We start from the raw sequence: 22,594 nt of genomic DNA on the forward strand, positions 1-22,594 counted from the left end.
TCGATTTGTTCACCAATGAGCTCCAGGAGTAGCATAGTGCCAGGCACTTAGGGACACACAATAAGCAGTAGTCAGATGAGGAAAGAAGGGATGCATGAAAGCACAGTGCTGATGAGCCCTCTGTAAGTGGTGGCTGCGATCTATATATCTATACCTGTATATACATATATATTCTTTTTCAGATCCAGAATATATATATACTTTTTCAGATTCTTTTCCATTATAGATTATTACAAGATATTGAATATAGTTCCCTGTGCTGTACAGTAGTAGGTCCTTGTTGGTTATCTATTTTATATACAGTGGTGTGTATCTGTTAATCCCAACTCCTAATTTATTCCTCCCCCTTCCCTTTTGGTAACCATAAGTTTGTTTTCCATGTCTGTGAGTCTATTTTTTTTTTTTTGTAAATAAGTTCATTTGTATCATTATTTTAGATTCCACATATAAGTGATATCATAAACCCCGTGCCCAATAAGTTGGCCCTGCCCTTGTGCCCAGGTGTCAGATGAGGAAACTGATGCTCAGAGGACCAAAATTCCCAGTGAAAAAGACCCAGAGCTGGCACCGGAAACCAGGCCACGTGTGAGTCTAGTTCCAAACTTCTATCCCGATCCAATATCCCTGGGGCCCAAACAGGTTGCGCTTCTGGATCAGTACGGGTGGTTCCCTCTGCCGCGTGCAGGCTGCCCTCTGCGCCCCACCCCTCCGCGCCGGCCCCGCCCCTCCGCCCCGGCCCTGCTCTTCCCGCCTGGGATGAGGCGCGCGTCCGCAGGGGGCGGGGCCGCGCGCGCGCTCGCCCGTCCGCCGTGCGCATGCGCCGTGCTCGCGCTCGCGCTCGCGGGAGAGGATGGCGGGGGCCGCGCCGGGCGCCATCATGGACGAGGACTACTTCGGGAGCGCGGCCGAGTGGGGCGACGAGGCGGACGGCGGCCAGGTGAGGGGGGCACCGGGCGCCCCCGACGAGGACTGTTGGTCTCCGTCGCCGGCGGGCCGGCCCCGCCCCCGCCGCGTGGTCCAAGCACAGCTCGCCCCGCCCCCTCCCGCCGCTCGCCCACCGCCCCGGGCGCGCGGCCTCTCGGGGGGCACTGGACGGTGATGCGTGGCGAGGACCCGGTCCCCCCCAGTGACGGGCTCCGGCCGCAGGGGCACCGCCTCCCAGTCGTGACCCGATCTGACCTTCCGATCACCCTGGGGCGGCCTCGGGGCCGGGTCCTGGGACTTCCTAGCCCCGCCGGGAGGGTCAGACAGCACCTCGAAGGTGGAGGATTGGGCCCAGACACACACTGCGAAAAGTAGCCATAATCTTTAAAACAATCCAACTCAGCATCATGAGGGCGGAAAAGTGGAACTTGGACTTCCGCACATGTGCTTTACTGTTTGTAAACCATACTCTTGGGCGCTCTGGCTGATGTAATCAGTCCTTGGCCTGAGTGAGGAGGAAAGGATCGTCCATCCTTGACCTTCAGGGGTTTGCTGTGGAAGCTGAGGGAGGCTCAGAACCTTCTCCCCAGAAGCCAGGGGTTGCACAGTAGGAACTGGGCGCAGTCGCTCGGCCAGGGGACCCCAACCTGAGTCTCATCTGAAGACCCACCCGCAGTGATGTTTGAAACCCAGCTTCCCGGGCTCCTCCCCTGGGGCCTGGGAGGAGTTGGTCTGGAGCGGAGCCTAGGAACCTGCCTTTTAACAAGAGTCAAGGTTAGGTGTTTTGGGAACATACTGAAGTGATATTTTGAAGGAAGAAAGCCTGGAGTGGGGCGTGCCCCGTTGAAAGGGGTTGGCGGGGCACTGAGGGCATTGAAGCCGGGGTACAGGGATGCAAAGGTGGGCGCTGTGTTCCAGGAGCTGAAAGGAGGCCTGTGTGGTTAGTTGCCTGGTGGAAGCAGTGGGTTCTGAAGGGCCTTTGAGAGCTGCTGAAAAGCATGACTTGTTCAAGAGTTGGGGGCAGGGAGTGACACTCTAAGCTTCACGTGTGGGATCATTCCAGGGTGTTGGAGGCTTAGAGTGGAGAGATAGAGTCAGATGTAGCTAATTGAAAATCTGTGCCGACTAGGTGCTTTCATGCATCATCTCATTCCACACTCAAGATACTGAGTTGGGTGTTAACTCTGCTCATGTTGAAAATGAAGAAAGTGAGACGGGAGGACCAAGTGACCTGCCCAAGGTCATGAAACTCATACATGAAGGAATGGGGATCCCACTTAGGTCTTGTCTCCATCTCCACTCGAGCAAACAGCCGGACCACCGAAGCCTTCCGGTCACAGCGCGCTACAACTAGGGCATATCTAAGGGCCGTCTAGTCACTTAACCCCATGGTGGGTGGATCTGGGGTAGGCCGGAAGATGTGTAAGGAGGCTGCTGTGACATTCAGTCCAGACGACAGAAGCTAAGGGGTACTGAAGTGCAGAGAGATCTAGGCTACATTCGCATTTTATAAACTGAGCACTCCAGTTGTTGGCCTTTGCTTAAGCAGTTAGGGATGGCAGAGCCAGGCCTAGACGCCCACAGACAGGAGGCTGGGGAGTCTCAGGTTTGCGGAACTTTAAGCATGATCCCGATTTGGCCCACTGACTCTGATAGGCTCTCCCTGATGAGAGGGGTGGACTAGATGTTCATTTCACGTTCATTCTAACTCTGACTTCATGGAGGAAAGAAAGTCAAGAAAGGTAACAGGAAGGGTGGCATGAGCTGGATTTTGAGACAGTGGAAGATCAATTTCTGTGACCCAAATTCTGTTCACTTAACCCCATGGTGGGTGGATCTGGGGGAGGCCGGAAGATGTGTAAGGAGGCTGCTGTGACATTCAGTCCAGACGACAGAAGCTAAGGGTACTGAAGTGCAGAGAGCTTACTCCGGCTGCGGCTTGCCAGTGGGGAGTGCCGAGGGACGACACTGCGGAGGCAAGCGAGTGGGAGGGTGAAGTCCCGCTGTCTTTTCTGAGGGAGATAGGAAACTTTAAGCAAGAAAGAGACATCAGATTTGTGGCTTAGTAAGGTCATGGTGGCATCAGTGTGAAAGGTGACTGAAAGGAAGGAATGAGACCACGCCACTGGGGGACCATTGCAACTGCGAGCGTGCCCAAAATAAGGAAGGGCAGAGGGAAAGAGGGAAGGAAGGGCCAAGCTGGTTAGACATGTGGGAGGGAGAATTGATGGGTCTTTGGGCAGGATGTGGGAGCAGAAATTGAAGACCTCTTCTAGGTTTGTGAGTTTAAGGTAACAGGTAGAGATGATGGAGTCCTTTACAAAAACATGGGTTGTGGGAAGCAGATCTGTTTAGAGGGAAAAGAGGAGGTCAGTTTGCAATCTAATGAGTTTGCCGTACTAGTGGGACATGTGAATGGAAGTGAGAATAGACAGTTGAATGCTTGAGTCTAGAGCTTGAGAGAGAGAGAGATCTAGGCTAGATTCTAGATTCATGAGCAGGGAAGTGGCACGACCCAGGAGAAGATGTAGTGGAGAAGATGAGTGCCCAGGGTAGAAGCCCGAGAATCCAGACACCCAAGGATGCCTCTTGGGGCAAAGGCCGGCCTTCCTTCAGAAGCCTTGCTCGAGGCTCCCACTCAAATAAGGTCCAAGAGAAGACTCCCCGGTCTCCATAGTGAAGGAATCGTGTTCCTTCTCCCAGAGCACTGCTTTCAGGATGTAAGTCTGCATCAGGGGTGGGCAAGGTTTTCTGGAAAGGGCCAGACAGTAAATGTTGTTGGCTCTGCAGGTCTCTGTCACAGCTCCACTCTGCCCATTTTATAGGGGGGAAGCAGGCATAGACAATATGTTTTTAAAAAGGGGGCTGTGTTCCAATAAAGCTTTATTTACAAAGACAAAAGGAGGCTGGATTTGGCCCTGGGCGTAGTTTGCTGATGTCTGGCCTAGCTCTTACCCCATTATGTTAGGGGCAGTTACTGGTTTGTAAACTCCTTCAGAAAAAGCCATCTCTTGTCTTACAGTTTCTTGGGTTTCCTGTATAGTGCTCAGTATAGTGAGTGTTCAAAAAGCATCTGCTTGTTGGTAACAGCGTTAAAGCTGGACAGACCCTGGGGTCATTCAGTCCTCTGTCATCACATCATCATCCTGTTGTGCCCTTAGATTCAGCGACTTGCCTGAGGTCGCTGCCGTGTAGGACAGGGACTAGTATCCAGGCAGGCCTGCTGATTGGAGGCAAGCCAGTGAGCTTCACTTTCTGACAGCAAATGGCCTTTGAGAATCGCTTCCTCAGTCTTTGTTGGAAAGCCTTCCATGCGTGGCACATATGAAATAGTAATAGTGAAGACAGTAGCTAACACCTACTGAACTCATACCAAATGTCAGGTGCTGTGCTTGGCTCTTCTGAAAATTAGCTCCTGGAATCCTCACAGCAGCCAAATGGGAGTAGGTCCCGTTGTTGTCCTTGTTCAGTAGAAGAGAAATGGATGCCCAGGTGAGGTGTCTTGCATGAGATGCGGTAACTTGTATGACCGCATACACAAGTTTGCCAGCGTGGAGTCGCCATACAATCTCACTTGGTATGATTCTGGATTCCATTTTCTTAGCCACTCGTTACTTGTCCAGCGTACTTCATGAGATTGTCATGAAAGTCAAATGAAATGACATACGTTGAACTTTTTTAAAAAATTAATTTTTGGCTGCATTGGGTCTTTGTTGCTGTGTGTGGGCTTTCTCTAGTTGCGGCGAGTGGGGGCTACTCTTCGTTGTGGTGCACGGGTTTCTCATTGTGGTGGCTTCTCTTGTGGAGCATGGGCTTCAGTAGTTGTGGCCTGCGGGCTCTAGAGCGCAGGCTCAGTAGTTGTGGCGCACGGGCTCAGTTGCTCCGCGGCATGTGGGATCTTCCCGGACCAGGGCTTGAACCCGTGTCCCCTGCATTGGCAGGCGGATTCTTAACCACTGCGCCACCAGGGAAGTCCGTGGAACACTTTTGACATGGACAGCGTTATACGGGTTTAAGGTGAGATAGCAGGATATTTGTAGTAATGAAGAATAGCCTGGCTCTTTTTGCCAACAGCAGGAGGAGGATTATGGAGAGGGAGAAGATGATGCCGAGGTCCAGCAAGAGTGCCTACATAAATTTTCTACCCGGGATTATATAATGGAACCCTCCATCTTTAACACTCTAAAGAGGTATGTGAGAAAAGTTGTTTGCACTGGGAGGAGAAAGTTGTGTAATAGACCCAAAAGCTGATACGTGAAATTCAGAAGAATGCGGTACGGGAATGGAAGGCCTCTAGGGGTCCCCCCACTTTAGAAGCCTGAATAACCTGTCTTCCCCCTCACCCTGCCACGGCTGTCCATCCCCATGCCCATCTGCGTCCATTTGAGTGTCACAGCTTGTTTGTTCCTCTTTTCTAGGTATTTTCAGGCGGGAGGGTCTCCAGAGAACGTTATCCAGCTCTTGTCAGAGAACTACACTGCTGTGGCCCAGACCGTCAACCTGCTGGCCGAGTGGCTCATTCAGACAGGTGCCGTGTGGGGGTGGGGTCCTGGCCCTTCCCCCAACACAGTACAGAGCCGCTGGGTCATCATCATGCTGATACACTGGAAAGGCCTTCTTTGTCTTCCTGGTTCTTTCTGTTTGTTTGTTTTCCTGGTTTTTAACACCTCTGTCAGTAAGAAGTGAACTTCTTACCCATTTTCATCGGCTTGGTTTTTATCTTTGATTTAATAATTGAGGTTCACAGATAACCCGCAAATGTGATTCTCATTGAGCTGTTTTCCCTACCGTGTTGTAGAAGTAGAGGATTATATGGCGTATGTTCAGTGTGTCATCTTTAAGAGGTCTATTATAGCAAGCAGAAATCATGGCTAATTTAGGACTGGGCATGATTATGGCTTTTAGCTACTATGATCCAAGTAGCGCCTCACTGTAAATCCTCTGTGCTGAGTACAGATGGCGTCGTGGGGTGGGTGCTGCCCGTAAACGAGTTGACTCCCTGCTGTCACAGTCATCACACATGAGTGTGCCCCCTGGCTGGCATCTGCTCTGTTCTGCCATGGGGGAGGGGGGGTGTTTTTCCATTTTGGCAATTTGTCCTTGTTCCTAGCGAGGCTTCGAAGATGTCACTGTCCTTTCCACGTAAACAAGCATCCTTGTGTGTTTCGCCCTGGACTCTTTTTTGGGTCTTACCATCGAATATGAGTAATATTAATTTTTATAAGAGGCCCCAGATCCTAAGTGGTCAGAAGCAGTTCTGTGATATCTGATTTGCACGTAAACTTTTGATCTGTCGACTTTTTCTAAAATAACACAGTGAATTGAGAGATTGCCATTTTCCATCTCGTGGCTTGCATTTTCTTTCAGGTGTTGAACCAGTGCAGGTTCAGGAAACTGTGGAAAATCATCTGAAGAGTTTACTGATCAAACATTTCGACCCCCGCAAAGCAGATTCTATCTTTACTGAAGAAGGAGAGGTGAGGAACCTTTTTCCCTTTTTTAATTCCAGCTCTTAGAGTCCTCTGCTGATTCCACCTCACGGTGGAGTGTGGCGCGTTGTGTCAGTCAGGGCTGGAGCTTCCACACGCTGCGGGGGTGTTCGGGGCTTGGGCTCGGCCGCCCGGCCACCAAGCAGCCTCAGCAGCCCGCGGCCTGCTTCTTCCTGTGTCGGGGACCGCGGCAGAGCCAGGAGCCCAGGGGCTCTTGCTGTGTCTGCTGCCACGACGTCACCTTCACTTAGGCGAAAGCTAGGCCTCTTACCTTGCTTTTTGTTTGTTTGCTTGTTGTCAGACCCCCGCTTGGCTTGAACAAATGATTGCACATACCACGTGGAGAGACCTTTTCTACAAACTGGCTGAAGCCCACCCAGACTGTTTGATGCTCAACTTCACTGTTAAGGTAGGAAGAGTCCTAGAGTCTGAGAAAAGATGAAAGTATTTATGAATGAGGGTGATTTTGACTTGGTTGGTTGTTGGTCTGTGTCCTTTGAAAAGATCCTACGTGCTTTATTTGTAAAGGTTTTCGTCATTTCACTTTAGTAAGTCATAAACATCGAGAAAGAGAAGCATAGACTTTGTATGTTTGGGGATCGAGTGGACTGTGTTTTAGGATTGGGCAGGAACAGGGGACAGAGCCTTGCGTTCGGAGAGGAGCCTCTAACAGCGCCTGGTCCATCTCCTCCGTCTCACACACGAAGACTCAAGGGTGGGGGGCTTGACTGGGACCACCAACCTAGTTAGTGGTGAAGCGGGGACCCGAGCAAGTTTGAGACCCGCGCCCAGCGCCCGTCCCTCCTCACCCCGGGCTCGGCCAGCGGCTGCCTTCCTGTGGGCGCCGGGCATGGCTCGCCAGCACCGTGTGCGCTTACTTCCGTGTTGCAGCTTATCTCCGACGCAGGGTACCAAGGGGAGATCACCAGCGTGTCCACGGCCTGCCAGCAGCTGGAGGTGTTTTCTAGAGTGCTTCGTACCTCTCTAGCTACGATTTTGGACGGAGGCGAAGAAAACCTCGAAAAAAATCTCCCCGAGTTTGCTGTAAGCGCTTTACTTGACGTGGCTCAGATCAGGAGGAGGCCGTTCGCATGGGGCCATGCATCTTCTAACGGGAAATGCTCTTTACTGTGGAGAGTGTGTGGGGCGCAGGGCACCTTCCCAGGTGGGGACTTGCATGCAGAACTGTCGGAGTCCGACTCTTCTGTCTGCCTTTGTCATTGCTGTGGTCCTGAAACCCCACACACTGTCTCCCTGCCGTCTTCCAGAAGATGGTGTGTCACGGGGAGCACACGTATCTGTTCGCCCAGGCCCTGATGTCCGTGCTGGCCCAGGAGGAGCAGGGGGGCTCGGCCGTGCGCAGGGCCGCACAGGAGGTCCAGCGCTTCGCCCAGGAGAGGTGAGAGGCTGCCTGTCAGCTCGCTCTCGCCCCTACCACATTGCCCTGTGTCCACAACCGAAGACTCTAGGTCCTCCTGTTTTTGACAGATAGGTAAACTTGCTTTTATCCAGTAGAGCTGAAAAAGTCGGGCTAATATTAAATACGTGAAGAGAGCTTGCTTCGTAAAGTTTTGCTTCAATGAATATTTGGTAAACGCTTTGCTGATCGTTGAATTCACTGTACTTACGAACCTAAGTGTGTTTATGAACCTGAATTCCCAATATATTGGGATTCATCAGTGGCACATGGCAGCAGTCCTGAAATAGCTCTTTAGTAGTCTGATGGTTAGATCGTGGTCCATATCTTACAGAACAAAACTAGCCCCTATTAGCTTCATTGTCTACTAATGGAGGCTTAAGATACTTAAGAAGTGCGTGGTTCCTTTTAGGAAGCCTCTGAGCTGTACTGAAGCATTCTTCCCCAGTTAGCTCTAAATGTTGCTTTCATGGGTCAGTTAGTAAACGTACCAGTGGATGAGAGAAATATGAAAAAACAAAGGGACCTCAACAGTTCAAAGCATAAATCTGAAAGAAGGAAGGAAGGAAGGAAAAGGAGAGAGAAGGAAGGAGAGGGCAGGACAGGGCGCCACCTCATCAATGATGGGATGTACGATTTTTTTTCATCAAGAGGCCATGACGCCAGTCAGATCACGCTCGCACTGGGCACAGCTGCCTCCTACCCCCGGGCGTGTCAGGCCCTTGGGGCTATGTTGTCCAAGGGAGCCCTGAATCCGGCCGACATCACAGTCCTGTTCAAGATGTTTACAAGCATGGACCCGCCTCCTGTTGAACTCGTGAGTTGCTTTTCATTTTAACCTTAAGATGGGACACCCTCAGTGCCTATCGGAAGTATATTCCTTTGGAAAGTTGTTCCTTTTAATTCTCTGAAGTCAGCGAGTGCACATTCCTATTGAAATGTTTCTGTCCTCTCCCTGGTCCTTCCTCATCACATCCTCGGCCCTCACACACCCTGAAGCACATGCAGTGGTGGACGTGAGTGGGCCCTCCTGCCATGGGTGCGTGTGGACTTACCTGCCATCTCACTCCTGTGTTCCTTTTCAGTGTGTTTGTGTGTTTCTCTTCAGATCCGGGTGCCAGCTTTCCTGGACCTGTTCATGCAGTCACTCTTTAAACCAGGGGCCAGGATCAACCAGGACCACAAGCATAAGTACATCCACATCTTAGCATATGCAGCGAGCGTGGTGGAGACCTGGAAGAAGGTACTGTCAGTTCTGAGAACTCATGGACTTTTTTACGGAGCCAGAAACCTCCTCTCTGTGGTGTAATTTGGGAATTTTGGCTGCAGGGAATCACGGGCCCAACTAGTGTCAGAAATGTCTTTTCTAGTGTTTCTGCATAAAATAAGTCAAAGTGCTAAATGTCTCAAGGAAAGGTGCACAGCATCTACGATACTAATTTAAACTGTAATTTGAAGTGTGGCTAAAGATACGAAACCGATTCCCTAAGCCACTGACGGACGCCGGTCTCCCTGACGGACGGTCTCGCTGTGTGACGGGGACACTTCAGAGACAGGGACGGGGGTTTGCAGAGAGAAGGGCTGAGGCCAGGTTACCCCAACTGCAAGGACGCGGGCACCGTCGGGATTCACCGCCTTCATGTGTTTTCAGAACAAGCGAGTCAGCATCAATAAAGACGAGCTGAAGTCAACATCGAAAGCTGTTGAGACTGTTCACAACTTGTGTTGCAATGAGAACAAAGGGGCGTCTGAGCTTGTGGCCGAGCTGAGCACCCTCTACCAGTGTATCAGGTGAGCACGTGGAGCTTCTAACCCTGACTCTCCGGGGAGGACGGGTTTGAGCTTTCATATTAAAAGCTCAAAAAATAAAACAGATTCAGAGATACTTATTCATCGTATTTATTTTCTCTTTCGTAAATAGAGGGAGAGCACTTTCAACTGTTCTAGCAGCATGAGTAATTTTCAGGTGTTTACTTGCCAGAAGTCTGTTTGCAAATTAGACTCAGAAAAAGGAAGACCAACCAGAATTACAACAGTTGACTTGAAGAAGAGGCTCTATTTACAGTAAAAGTTAGACCAACAAAGTACCACCTAGACAGAAGTGGTGGGTGTCACGCCAACTGTTTAAATAAGCATTCACTAGAAAAGCTGACACACAGGGTGGCCTCTTAGGCATTTGAATCTTCCTCCGTTAATTTGTCCTAGTGACAAAGAGAGGCTTTGCTAAATAAAGGTAAGCTTCAGCCCAGCCCACCAGGCTCGTGGAGTGTGGCGTGAATGGTCTTTTCCTTTCAAACCAGCAAAGTTGGTCCAAAGTCAGCTGAGCGTGGGATTCGGGTTCTCGAGCTGCGCGTTTGAGAGGACGCTGGTCTCGTCAGCCTGTTCTTAGCTCATCGTGTCTCCCTGGCAGAGCACGTTGTAGAGTGACGTGATGGGCTGGCTTGCGTTGGTGTTGTTCTGGGGTTTGCCCTTTAGAAAACTTTGTGTAAAGGAAGCGTTCTGCCTTGTTTACCTGTAGGTTTCCAGTGGTGGCCATGGGTGTGCTGAAGTGGGTGGACTGGACTGTGTCAGAGCCGAGGTACTTCCAGCTGCAGACGGACCACACCCCGGTGCACCTGGCACTGCTGGACGAGGTAGGGGCTGCGGACCTCCCAGCTCCGGTCCGAGGCTCTCGCACGTCTGTTCCCCGCCTTCAGAAGGCAGTCCTTCCGGAGCTGGTTATTTCTGTTCTAAATGAGGAGTTTCCTTTTAAGGAGCTAGTTTCGTTGACTCCACAGATCTCTCCGTTTTTATCAAGTGTCCCTGAAAGGATGAGGAATGGGTCAGAGGCTGGCCGGCCCTGGGCCGAGTGCTGGGCCCGCCGTCCTCAGCCGCGAGCTGTCTTTGGTGACGGTTCTCTGGGGCCGGCAGGGAGCCCAGAGGCTTGGCCATAGCGCTCAGGGTGGCTCCCTTTGGCCTCTTTGTAGATCAGCACCTGCCACCAGCTCCTCCACCCGCAGGTCCTGCAGCTGCTGGTGAAGCTCTTCGAGACAGAGCATTCCCAGCTGGACGTGATGGAGCAGGTGAGCGGGCAGCCCGAGGGCTGGGCTGCACAGCGGGAAGGCGGCCCCTTTCTCAGCCTTGTCGCCCCACCCGTGTAGCTCGAGTTGAAGAAGACCCTCCTGGACAGGATGGTGCACCTGCTGAGCCGGGGCTACGTGCTCCCCGTGGTCAGTTACATCCGCAAGTGTCTGGAGAAGCTGGACACCGACATCTCCCTCATTCGCCACTTTGTGACTGAGGTCAGCGCGCGCCGGTTACCGCTTCCCCCGGCAGCGCCCTTCTTGGCTTGATGTAGTCATCTGGTACCGCACTCCGGAGCCGTGCCGTCGGAGAGTCACGGTGATGACAGTGACACGGATGCCAGTCTACCAGGCACCTCCTACCTGCAGGAACAGTGTTTTACCTGCCTGGCCCCTGGGCGTCTTAATGTCGGAGATTGTCGGCAGGAAGCAGAATGGCGGGGGTTGGGGGAGGGGTCTCGCCGCACTGTTGCCGTCTGACTGGTAGTCGGAGCCGCTCACAGGCTGTGCTCCCCGTAGGTGCTCGACGTCATCGCGCCCCCCTACACCTCTGACTTCGTGCAGCTTTTCCTTCCTATCCTGGAGAACGACAGCATCGCCGGCACCATTAAAACAGAAGGTGAACACGACCCTGTGACAGAGTTTATAGGTAGGGTTGGCGTGAGCGTCTCTTGGCTGCAGTTTTCGATGTCATTGTTTCCCTCCTGCTTCTAACCCAGTGCCTGTTTTCCTTCCGTTTGCTAAAGCTCACTGCAAGTCTAACTTCATCTTGGTGAACTGATTCAGCGCATCCTCCAGAGCTGCAGCAGAACATTCCAGGAGACCCGCTGTGGAAAAACCCTTTCCAGAAGCTATTGTTGAAGAGGCCCAGTCAGCGTCTTGGAAGTGGGCTGTGGTGGGAGGAGGTGGATAACTTTTTTAAAAAGGAAGATGTCAGCAGTGTAACGGCTACTAGGAACAGTCCCGTCTCCTCGTGAGTCCAGGGCTGCCCCCAAGTCCTGTTTACAGTATTTCCCCAGTAGCGGAACTAGGTTCCCGTCACCTCTTGGGATGTAGCCAACTGTCAGCCCCGGGGCGGGGGGTGGAAATTCAGAAACTGAGACACTTAGATGAACTATTTTCAGAGTTGATTGATTTAAGTTTTCTCACAAGGCTCCATTGGTTAGTTCGTATCATTGCAATTGCTTTCATTTTCCGAGAACAAATAAAAAGCCCTTCTGCGGTTGGAAGGTGTAGGTCCCGGTGTTAATGTTGTTTTCGTGTGTAAATAAAACACTCAGATTCAGTTCTGCTGTGAAGTGTGCATTTTATTCATCCCTTGGGCAACTTGAGATCGCCATCCCCCCTCGGCCCCACCATTGACTGCAGGGTGACAGAGGAACTGGTGATGACAAGTCTGAAATGTTCCACCTCTTAAATACATCACAGACCACAGTCGCCAGATCATTTATTGAAGAAAACGGAGGTCACATCATTCGCTGCCTGGTGGCTCACGCTTCTTCAGGTAGATGGTGCGCTGCCGTCCTCCCGGCAGGAAGCCGTCCTGTGCAGGTGCTGGGTCGTCCCCCCGCCGCGACTCCCCGCCCCACCCCAGAACGCGTTCAGCCCGTGCGGCATCGCGGCGGCCGTCCCTCCTGGGCGCCCAGGGCCGTCACCGGCCATCACGTATGTGACGGCCAACCCCCAGTTCCTTCAAACCACGGCAGTACCACCCCAGTGCCCGTGAAGGTGGGATCCCCTCTGGTTACGGCTCATGCGATCATCTCTTTAAGAGCCGCTCCTCTGGAGACGTCTGCCTTAAACGATGGGGTCCCCGAATGTACAGCTCTCCTCGATGGCGAGGTTGTAGGCGGCACCCATGCCACCTCTGTAGGCGCTGGTCACGATGCGCATCCAGCCCCGCTCACCCTGTGAGGAGTGGGACCACGCATCAGCTCAGCTCCCGTCTGCGCTCCGAGTAGAGGGAGCCCCTCCCCTCCTCACTCAGCCTCAGGCTCGGGGGGTCTGCAGCGTCCCAGCCACCCGCTCGGCTGACCCTTCCCTTTTCTGGGACCCCTGTTCGGAAATAGCTTTTGTGAAATATTCAACTTGGTTAATATTCAACACGAGGGGTGCATGGCCCTGTTCTGCCGAGAGCTAATTAACTAAAATGTTGATCGACTCTTTAGACCAGATGACTCGACTACCTATTAATATCCCCATTTATAGTCGTTTAATAAAAAATATTGACATTTCATCACTTCGACATAAATCACCATCCCTGGGCTTCCCTGGTGGCGCAGTGGTTGAGAGTCCGCCTGCCGATGCAGGGGACGTGGGTTCGTGCCCCGGTCCGGGAGGATCCCACATGCTGCGGAGCAGCTGGGCCCGTGAGCCATGGCCGCTGAGCCTGCGCGTCCGGAGCCTGTGCTCCGCAACGGGAGAGACCACAACAGTGAGAGGCCCGCGTACCGCAAAAAAAAAAAAAAAAAAAAAAAAATCACCATCCCTGATTTCATAACAATGAATTTGTGTCTTCAGCTGTTAATGGTTAATACTAGGTCTTAGAAACGAAAATTCTGCCAGTTAATTTAATTCCCCTGGGTTTTTGACTCAACTCAAAAAGTATTTTTGAAGAAACTCCACGGTATTACTTAGGAGAGCCGAAAGTATGGCAAGAAAAAGAATGAGATGGTTGTAAAGGCATAAAAGCTAGCTAAATGGAAACTTCTAAAGCAGCACTTCTCAGCCCCCATCCCCCTCGGGAGACATCTGTCAATGTCTGCAGCCGTTTTCTGGATGTCACAGCTGGGGAGCGGGGAGGAGCATCTGGCGTCTACCGGGTAGGGGCCGGGGAAGCTGCAAACGCGCTACGAGGCACAGGACGGGGACAGCCCCCGTGCAGCGCAGGAGGACCTCACCCCACGTGTCTGCAGCCTGGAGCCCCTCTGCTCAGGGCCACGGTTCTCAGCTACGAAACCCCCAGAACCATCCAAGTGAGAGGAGTCGCAGTGGAAATGTCTTACCCATGGTTCGCCCCATGAATTCCGGACGATCCAGTACTCCGTCCCATGGCTGACACCCCAGCCGGCCACGGAGACTATGTGGTTTATGTAGGCCCTGTTGCGGTATTCAGCATAGATGCCGCCGGTGTAGTTAGACATCTTCTCCGTTGCCATTATACCGCAGCTGAGAGCAAGCAGAGAGAGAATGAGCGCTTTCAATAGCCATCGTTGACCATTGTTAGGAAGAGCCGTGTGGATCCAACTTAAATAACACGCACCTGATGATTCTGCCCAAACTTCTGTAGTTACTCACCTGGCATCCTCCCTACCAAAGCTGTACCAGCCGCCCCAGAGCACTGGCTACACTCTGGGAGCTGTCCATGGATGTGTCCTTCCCTCACAATAATCCTACGAGGGGCACATGGGCTACTGAGCTTTACTTTTGAGAAAACTCACATGGCAGCTGTCTCCAGCCCTGTGGGTAAAGTTGGCCAGAAGGAAAGGGGTGAAAATCACCTGGGTCCCGTTTACTAGAAGCGTGCACGCCCTCTGCGGGCAGGGGTCTCAAAGCTCACCTGATGGGCCCCTTCGCATAGATTTCTGCCATCATCTTTTCCCTCCCGGAGACGGAGCCGTAGTCGCCAACTTTCCAGAGGGTGTAGTTCTTGATGACGTGGCACTCTCCGAATTCAGTGCATGTTCCACACTGGTTAAACTTGTCACACTCTGGGGACAGCACGGAAAGTCAGCGTGAGGCCATTTCCCCGTTAATCCCTGAACAAAGTAGCACGCCCAGACCCAAACTCCACTTGTCTAACTGAAGGCTCCATCCATCAGCTAATAATGGAAATCTTCTTGCCCTCGGGTGTTTAATTACCCTCTGCTTTCAGCTGCAGGAGTTACAAAAAGCCTTTCCCGGGCCTCGGTGGAAAGAAACGTTAATTAGCACACAGTAGGTGCTCAAAAGCTCCACTTTTCCTTGAAAGCCGGGACAAAGGCCTTTGCACAATACTCTACAGCTGAGAATAGAGTGTAATTAAATTATTCACTTTTAATAAGATTGTATTGTTTCCCCACGTTTGGGGAAAAAATAAGCATTTTCTTATTCTTTCGGTCTGAGAAGGTATAATAATTAGGCCTCAAAAAACAGTGCAGCTATTAGATCTGGAAGACTCCACACCGTCTCCTGCATCCTTCCTGGGCCCTAGACAGTATTACTTCTCACCTTGTCCATCCTGCCTTGGCCCACAGCACCACTTTCTACTGCTTTCACATTACCTATTTCTGTTACAGTTTTGTATCTATCCAGACTCCTTCCCCAAGACATTAAACTCCTTGAGGATTAAACTGTTGGTTTAATTTGTCCCTTGGACACCAAATGCCCAAGACAACCTGAAAAAAGGTGGATCTGTGGCCACATTTGCTAATACAAAGACAGGACTACTGGAACTTGCCTGGTGGCGCAATGGTTAAGAATCCGCCTGTCAGTGCAGGGGACATGGGTTCGGTCCCTGGTCAGGGAAGATCCTGCATGCCACGGAGCAACTAAGCCCGTGCACCACAACTATTGAGCCTGCAGTCTAGAGCCCACGAGCCACTACTGAGCCCACGAGCCACAACTACTGAAGCCCACGTGCCTACAGCCTGTGCTCTGCAACAAGAGAAGCCACCGCGATGAGAAGCCCGCACACCGCAACAAAGAGTAGCACCCGCTCGCTGCAACTAGAGAAAGCCCGCGTGCAGCAACGAAGACCCAACACAGCCAAAAAAAAAAAAAAAAAAAAAAGACAGGACTACTTATTGCAAACAATCAGGTGCCGATGAGTTCCATCTGGCCCTGTTGTCCCAGGTGGGCTGGAGGGGCCTGGCCGAGGACAGACAAGACCGGTTCTGGGTGGATCAGGGCTCCGAGGACCACCTGGTTCCCGATTCTGAGCCCGCGGGGGCCCTCCCTGCTCCCCTTCATCCTGGACTCTTCTTCTTGGTTCTCTGACGCCTGCTGCATCTATCACTTCAACAACTCACTGGACCAGTTTGGGGAGATGCTTGCTGGCCGGGCAATACGGCCTGGGAGGCAAGGCGGGGGCAGCCTGTGGGCGTGGGATGGCGCCTTCAGAAGGTACAGGGGCCTGAGCACACCTTTTACAGATGGAAGGGGGGGCAGAAAAGCCCCCCGGTCTCCCCACACACACCCCCGTCCTCCCCACTCCTGTCTCAAAAGGCCTTTTGAGTTGGTCTCAGCTCTCTGCTCTGGTTACGAGGGAGCTCAGACAGGTGACTTAAAACTACCCACTGTGGGGTTAGGGTTTGGGCTTTTTCTTTCCTTGGGTTTCCAAGGGGAGCACCCTGAAAGGACCGTGCCGACTCCAGGGCCCCAGGCCAGCTTGCATCCGCTGGTCCGTGCAGCACCCTCGGCTCCAAATCCACCCAGACGCAGGCGGCCGGGACCAGGGTCTCGAAGCAGGCCAGGCCCGCCTGCTCCCTGCCTGCTCGCCACTCCCAGCTCCTGGAAAACACTCTTCCCTTGATGAGCGATCCCCTTACAAAGGGCCATGAAACCACCAAAATGCCAACACGTCAAAACCCAAACACCAGGGCCCGGCCTGGCTGCCGGGCACGCAGGCTGGAGATCCCAAGTCCTTTTTTTGTTGGTCTTCCCACCAAGGATGCCAGGCCCCACCTTTCCCGTCCCCCCGTCCCACTAGACACACAGCGGGAGGGGGCTCCCAGCTCCGTCCCATCCTTCCCAGGGCCCCGGCCACGAGAGAGAGAGAGAGAGAGAGAGAGAGAGAGAGAGAGAGAGAGAGAGAGAGAGAGAGAGAGAGAGAGAGAGAGAGAGAGAGATGAGCAGGCCCTACCTTGGTCCTTGGCCTGGTAGTTGTTACAGGTCTCATCGGGGATGCCGTGCCGGTGGGCGTACTCCCACACCGGCAGGTCATTGCCCCCCTCGCACGAGCCAGCATTGCCGCAGTCGATCACGTGCTGCACGGACAGCAGTACGGAGGGCCACGCTCCCTTCCTCTTGATGTTGATCCGGTCTGCGGGGGCAGCACCCATGCTGGTCAGCACCCACCCCACTGCCTGCCACCCCGGGGGCCACGCATCCCTCTCTGGAGGGCCCTCCCCTGCTCCCTGGGGTCCCTGCTCTCCAGAGAGGCCTCCCGGGCCCTTCCTGGTACCGATGCCCACCCTCCCCCCACTACGAATGTCATCTGGGCAGGGCCGGGCATGTCCTGCCTGAAGGCTGGTAGATCCCCGAGGGCACCGGGGAGCCAGACTAGGGGCCAGTCGGCGACCCCACTCTCACTCCCCATGCGCCTGGGCCCACACACCCCACGGGGCAGCTGGGGACGGCTGAGGGCAGCCACGGCCCCCCGCTCCTTGCCCCCCTTTCCCTGTACAGACAGCATCCTGTGGGGCCCTGCAGCCAACCATACCACGGGCCCGCCACCTTGCTTTCCGCCCTCCTGGAGCGAAGATTCCGCAGCCGCCCACCTCGTGGCCGCATCCCGAGTTCCCACCTCCAGGTCAGAACTCACCACAGCTGCTCCTGTTCCTTCCCTGATGACGGCGAGCAAGCGGCCAGGCCCTCCACCCACCAGCAGCCCCCTCCAGGCGCCCCCTTCCATCCTTCCCTCCTGCAGCCCCCGGCCCCCTACACCCCTGGGGTCACCTCCTAGGCCCTTGGGCCCCCAGGGCTCTACATGCGGCCCCACAGGGCTTGTGGAACCCACGGCCGGTCACCAGCACGTGCCCCAGCCCTTCCCCCAGCGCCCCTGGATGCACCGCCCAGTGCTCCTCCGCGGACCCCCTTGTGCGGGTGAGCACCGCCCTCCAGCCCCCGCAGGTCTCCCCAAGCTCCTCAGCAGCCTCCCACCGTGCCCGCCCTGGGCGCTCGAGCCTCCTCCCCGGCCTCGCTGACCCTGCAGCTGACACTGCTTCACCCAATAACCCCTCCCGCCTGAGGGTACCGGCCCGTTCTTCAGCTCTTGGTGTCCAAACTGGGTCCCAACACGGAACAGGGAGCCAGCTGACACAGGCTCTGCGGGCAGGTCAGGGTTTTGTTCTATCTGCCTGAAACCTCGCAGGGCTTCAAGCGGAACAGAAAAGGGACCCGGCCTGGGTCTGAGCTGCTCCACCAGGAGAGCAGCAGGCGAACCAGGCGGCAGCTCCGCAGCAGTGCTTGGAAGGTAGAGTGCAGCCCTGCGGCCCGATGTTCTGAGGGTGGAAAGCAGGAGGCCGGCTGCCTCTGGGCCTGGGCCTGAGCGAGGGAGGGATAGCATTCTCCTGGAGTGATCAGGGAGGCCGGGGAAGAACCGGTTTGGGGGTGAGGGTGGTGGCAGAAAGGAGGAGCACGTGAGGTTTGAGGTGTCCCGCGGGGGGGCGTGAAGGCCGAGTCCAGGTGCAGGGTCCCAGGGAGTCCAATGTCCAGAAGTTAAGCGGGGTGGGGGTGGGGGATGAAGTTGGGGCCGGTGAGACAGAGACTGGGGGCCTGTGGCTAAAGGCGAGGAAAGCATTTCGGGGAGGGGCTGATAGAGCACAACAGGGCGGGGCGAGGCCCAGGGGCAACCACCAGACCTGCCCCTGACGGCCCCGAGCCGGTGACCTTGGCGAGGAGCTGGCAGGCAACTGGAGGGGGTCGGGTTAGCAGGGAGAAGGTGGGGACTGCAGGCCCCTCCAGGAGCCCAGAAGTGGGGTGGCGGCTGGAGACGGGGTGGGGTTCAGCGCTGGCCAGGTCTGAGCATCGGCAGGGATGGCCTTGTCCAGGGGCTCAGACGCTGGACGGCCGGAGACAGGAGGGAAGGTGGCAGCTGGGCCGGGCACCGTGGAAGTCCCCTTCTGGGGGCTTCTGTTTTCTCAGTGAAAGAGGAAGAGGACGCCTGCTGCTAGGGAGGCCGTTAGGGGTTGGAGAGCAAGAGGGGAGAAGCAGTCATCTGCCCAGGAGACTCCACTCCAGCAGGTGGAGGGCGGACCTCTGAGCAGGGACACGCCATCGCCTCCAGGCCCCGCCCTCCTCTACAGATGCAAATCTTGGCATGTGATTCCCTCCCTAAGATCCCTCAGGCTTCTGCCGGGCCCCTCCCCTGGGGGTAGGGCCCCTGGTGACCTTCTCAGCTTCCCCCACCCACCCTTAGGCCCCTGCCACAAAGGCCCTCTCAATTCCTCCAGGCCAGGGAGTGCGCCATTCCTGCCAGGCCTTCGCCCTGAGCCTCTGGCTCGAGGCCCGCCTACACCCTGCCTGCCTGCCCGCCTTGGGCCCCTGAAGTCTCCCAGCGGCTCCAGGGGTTAAGCCTCTGCTCCACATTCTCCAGGGGCCCTGTCCCTCTCCATCCCGGTCAGGGACCTCCCCAGCTGCCCAGAAGAGCTCCTACAGCTTAAAATGGGGCTCAGGGGGTTCCCTGGTGGCCCCATGGTTAGGACTCAGCGTGTTCACTGCTGTGGGCCGGGGTTCAACCCCTGGTTGGGGAACTAAGACCCTGCAAGCCGCGCGGTGCAGCCAAAACACACTTTTTAAAATAAAATAAAATAAAATGGGGCTCAGCCTAGCCGCCCCCACCCTCCTCCTCCCTGAAGGGCCAGAAGTGCAACCCAGCCCCCAGGAGAGATGGGGCGGGGCCCCCACGAGGCCCTGCCTGATGCCCCCAGTGCAGCTGGCTGGCCCTGGGGTCCAGACGCCAGCCCCACCCCTCATCCTACAGACAGCCCAGCTTCCGTGCCCTGCTCCCAGCTGTCACTCCCATAAAGGCCTAGTCTCCTGACCTCCCTGCCGGAGCCTCAGTTTCCTCATCTGCAAAGTGGGAGCAATCACAGGGCAGCCAGGAGGCTTACATGGGATGAGCCATCCAGCATAGGCCAGGGGCGGTAGCCACACACTGGCTTAACACAGTGCCACAGGGCAGGAGTTCGAAAGATTCCGGCGTGACTGCAGGCTCCCGGAACCCCGAGCTGAATGAAGGCCCAGGCTGGTGTGAAGTCCCCCTCCCTCCCCTACCAAGGCAGGCCCAGCAGCCTTCTGGAGCGGCGCCGATTTCGGATCCCTCCCCGCCCCCCAATCCTGGCCTCGAGGTTTCCCGGCCTCGAGGTTTCCCGCCCTCGCTGCAGCCAGGCGGATAAGGCCCAGATGAGGAAACAGCCAGCCTTGCTCAATGTTCCAAGCCCAGGGCTGGCATTCATTTCAAATATTAACTACGCTGAAAAGCAGCTTCTCTTCCGCATACCCAAACACCAGCAGGGTGTTCGGTGAGTTTGTGGTTTGAGCCCCAAGAGCCTAGCTCACAAGCTTCGGGACAGATAAGCCTCCTGGGAGCCGTTTGTCACAGGTCTTCAGTCCTGTGACTGCCGGGCGTCCGCTCCCTTAGGCCTGACGCAGACACCGCCCCATGCCAGGCTGAGTCCTGGCACAGAACTGCAGGCCCCCAGGACCCTGGGCTGCAGCTGCCGGTACTGACAAAGAAGGCAGCTGGACGGGCCCTCCTGGCCCACAGTCAAGAGGGGCCGAAGTCCCCGACCTACCCGCCATGGCACTGGTGCTGCCGTGGGCCCAGCAGGAGCCACAGTACTGGGGGATGTGCTGGTTCCTGGTGACACTGGCGTAGTTGACCCCATTCACGTTGCGCCAGTCCCAGCTCTTGGGCAGATCCGATAGGGACAGGTACTCGTGAGGCCGGGGATATGTCCTGGGAACAGACCACCACCACCGGAATCAGCACTGGGACCCCTGGGGGTCGGGCGCGCAGGCACCTTCCCCAGCGCCCTCTCCCTTCCCCAAACTGAGAGCGAGCGGGAGAGGGCCATCTCAGCCGGGAGACGCCCCTGCCCGCTCGGAATCTCAAGTGGGCAGGGCACACACGCGCCCCCGCAGTGCAGGAACCAGACCGCTCCGCCAGCGAGGCTCCAAATGCCAGGGCGGCGAGGCTAGCCTGCCTCCTGCACCGGTGCGCCTCGTCCAACCCCGCAAATGGGAAAGGGCGCGCCCCCAAAGCAACGGGGCTGGCCTTGACCCTCAGAGGTCAAGGGAGGCTGGGCGTCCTGGTTCCTGGCACCCCAAGGAGGCGGAAGGGTCCCCCAGGCGGGAGAGGGCGCGAAGCCCCGGGAGATGGGCAGCCCCTGACCACCCCCCAGCCGCCCCGACCTGCGCCCCAGCTGGGTGAGCTGGTCCCCCCGCAGGGGCCGGTAGCAGCCGCGGCCCGGGCGGAAGTGGAGGCCGGCCCGCGCCGCGCCCGCCGGCAGCACGAGCAGCAGTAGCACCAGCTGCGCCGGCCCGGACGACGCCATGGCTCCCTCGCCGGCGCGATCTGACCCCGACTCGAATCCCAACTCGGATCCTAACTCGGATCCCGCGCCGGTAGCTCCTCCGCCAGCTTTCGCCCCGGCCGCCCCGCCCGGCCCGGCCCTTAAGGTGGCTGCGCGCGGGCGGGACACTCCCCCGGGGCGGGGCGCGCGGCTGCCCCCGGTGACCCGGCCCCGCCCCGCCCGGCCGCACGGCCCGCCGCCCGGACTCGGGTCACGCGCCAGGCCTCGGCTGACCCCAGACCCGACCCGGCCACCAGCCACGAGCCTCCCATCCGTCAGACCTCATTCACTCTCGGGCATCCCCACCTTGGATTCTTGGGACCCTTGGCCCTGGAGAGGTGCCCCTCTCCCCGCATCCCACGTGGGCCCAGGCCTCCGGGGATGGGCAGGGGGTCTCCCCGCAGGACTGTGCCCTGGTTTCATGTGGGCCTGAATCATTAATTCTACTTTCCAACTTCCAAAGCTGCTGGGTGAGGTTTCTGCTGACAAAGTGCTTCATCTTCAAACAGAGAAACAAAAGCAGAAGTGGGACCCTGGGGGCCTTGGTTTCGTAACTCAAGAATTTCCCCTCCCCCCGCTCCTCCTGAGTGGCGGTCACCTGAGCTGAGCACAGAATGGCCTCCCTGGTCCTGGGAGAAGAGGGTCCAGGCTTTTTGCTTTAGGGCCCACAGCCTTGGCTATAGGGTCCTCAGATGCAGGGACCCTGCTCTTCCCTGGACGACATGGGCATCCCCACACACCCACCCCCTCTTTCCCTCTGCCGACACCAAACCTGCAATCAGAAACCACGGTGGCTGCCCCGTGGACTTCCAGCCATTTCTGTGACGACCCTTGGAAGCCCTGGGGCACCCACGGAATCCCAGGAGGGCTTAGTCCCTGCTCCTGACACGCTATTGCTGAGGCAATGTATAGACACGGCCTCTACCTATTGAGGTCTATGTGTTGAGGTGTCTCTCTTTTTTTTTTTTTTGCGGTACGCGGGCCCCTCACCGCTGCGGCCCCTCCCGCTGCGGAGCACAGGCTCCGGACACGCAGGCCCAGCGGCCACGGCTCATGGGCCCAGCCGCTCCGCGTCACGTGGGATCCTCCCGGACCGGGGCACGAACCCGCGCCCCCCGCATCGGCAGGCGGACTCTCAACCACTGCGCCACCAGGGAAGCCCGAGGTGTCTTTTATCTTCCTGGAAAGTGGGCTCCTCCGAACCCTTACTGTGAGTCAGTTCCTGGTTAGGAGGTGGGATGGAGCTGCCCACCCTCCACCCCGATCCCGTGAGAAAACGTCCAGGTTTGAGCAGTGGGGATGGGGGCACAGAAACCACGTCTGCAGAGGCTGATTTGCCCGAACAGGTGTCCTGGCCCTGGCGCCAAAGCCTTTCCCTTCCCTCCGGTGTAGCAGGTGTGGGAAGGGAGTTGCCAGCCAGGACTT

General features: G+C 56.0%; 2 protein-coding genes across 7 annotated transcripts; one reads left to right on the forward strand and one right to left on the reverse strand.

Moving 5' to 3' along the window:
• Window positions 1-820: 820 nt before the first annotated feature.
• Window positions 821-12,177, forward strand: NELFCD (negative elongation factor complex member C/D). 6 transcript variants are annotated; one of them, XM_067708614.1, is made up of 15 exons: window positions 821-937; window positions 4,999-5,114; window positions 5,343-5,452; window positions 6,292-6,401; window positions 6,715-6,822; window positions 7,305-7,457; window positions 7,682-7,812; window positions 8,482-8,647; window positions 8,939-9,073; window positions 9,482-9,621; window positions 10,349-10,463; window positions 10,797-10,892; window positions 10,971-11,111; window positions 11,412-11,541; window positions 11,639-12,177. In XM_067708614.1, the coding sequence occupies exons 1-15, from the start codon at window positions 851-853 to the stop codon at window positions 11,671-11,673; spliced, it is 1,773 nt and encodes a 590-aa protein (XP_067564715.1). In that variant the 5' UTR covers window positions 821-850; the 3' UTR covers window positions 11,674-12,177. The 6 variants fall into 6 exon arrangements, with proteins under 6 accessions (XP_067564715.1, XP_067564716.1, XP_067564714.1 ...); XM_067708615.1 differs by having other exon boundaries at window positions 840-937; window positions 5,002-5,114; XM_067708613.1 differs by lacking the exon at window positions 821-937 and adding an exon at window positions 1,229-1,698 and having other exon boundaries at window positions 7,685-7,812.
• Window position 12,178: 1 nt separating this feature from the next.
• On the reverse strand, window positions 12,179-21,277 carry CTSZ (cathepsin Z). Its single transcript, XM_067708618.1, has 6 exons — window positions 21,009-21,277; window positions 20,390-20,553; window positions 16,735-16,914; window positions 14,452-14,602; window positions 13,898-14,060; window positions 12,179-12,800 (listed from the first exon to the last, which is right to left on the reverse strand). The coding sequence occupies exons 1-6, from the start codon at window positions 21,149-21,151 to the stop codon at window positions 12,690-12,692; spliced, it is 912 nt and encodes a 303-aa protein (XP_067564719.1). The 5' UTR covers window positions 21,152-21,277; the 3' UTR covers window positions 12,179-12,689.
• Window positions 21,278-22,594: the final 1,317 nt, after the last annotated feature.

Source organism: Pseudorca crassidens, chromosome 15, assembly GCF_039906515.1.
Source record: "Pseudorca crassidens isolate mPseCra1 chromosome 15, mPseCra1.hap1, whole genome shotgun sequence".
Classification (NCBI taxonomy): Eukaryota; Metazoa; Chordata; class Mammalia; order Artiodactyla; family Delphinidae; genus Pseudorca; species Pseudorca crassidens.